At 43.5% G+C, this 214-nt stretch overlaps 1 protein-coding gene across 1 annotated transcript in view; it reads right to left on the bottom strand.

Moving 5' to 3' along the window:
- Positions 1 to 183, bottom strand: part of PHALS_01164 (tigger transposable element-derived protein) — a gene marked incomplete at both ends in the record, with an annotated part of 275 nt that extends 92 nt beyond the window's left edge. Inside the window, one exon of the mRNA XM_024730976.1 lies at positions 11 to 183. Coding sequence (XP_024581200.1) covers positions 11 to 183 — 173 coding nt within the window. The remainder of the gene's footprint in view (positions 1 to 10) is intronic.
- Positions 184 to 214: the final 31 nt, after the last annotated feature.

The following is a 214-nucleotide window of genomic DNA, read 5'->3' as shown; positions in this document are numbered from 1 at the left end:
ATTCCTGTACTTTCCGATAATCCACAGGGGCAGCTTGTCGGAACCATCCCCGTTGCAGAAAATAGTTGATGTAATCCGTTCCTTGTTTTGCTTGCGACCTTCCAACTGCTTGGTCGCAAGTGAATTATCCGCCTGTTTAGGATATTCTGTATGATGGGCAAACAAAGCATGAAAAAAGTACATGTCATTATCAAATGAACTCACCTGCATGCGA

Source organism: Plasmopara halstedii (genome assembly GCF_900000015.1).
Source record: "Plasmopara halstedii genome assembly, contig: Scaffold_1343, whole genome shotgun sequence".
In the NCBI taxonomy this organism is placed as follows: domain Eukaryota; phylum Oomycota; class Peronosporomycetes; order Peronosporales; family Peronosporaceae; genus Plasmopara; species Plasmopara halstedii.
Note: the sequence above shows the minus strand (reverse complement) of the source record. Positions and strands in the feature narration are given on the sequence as shown.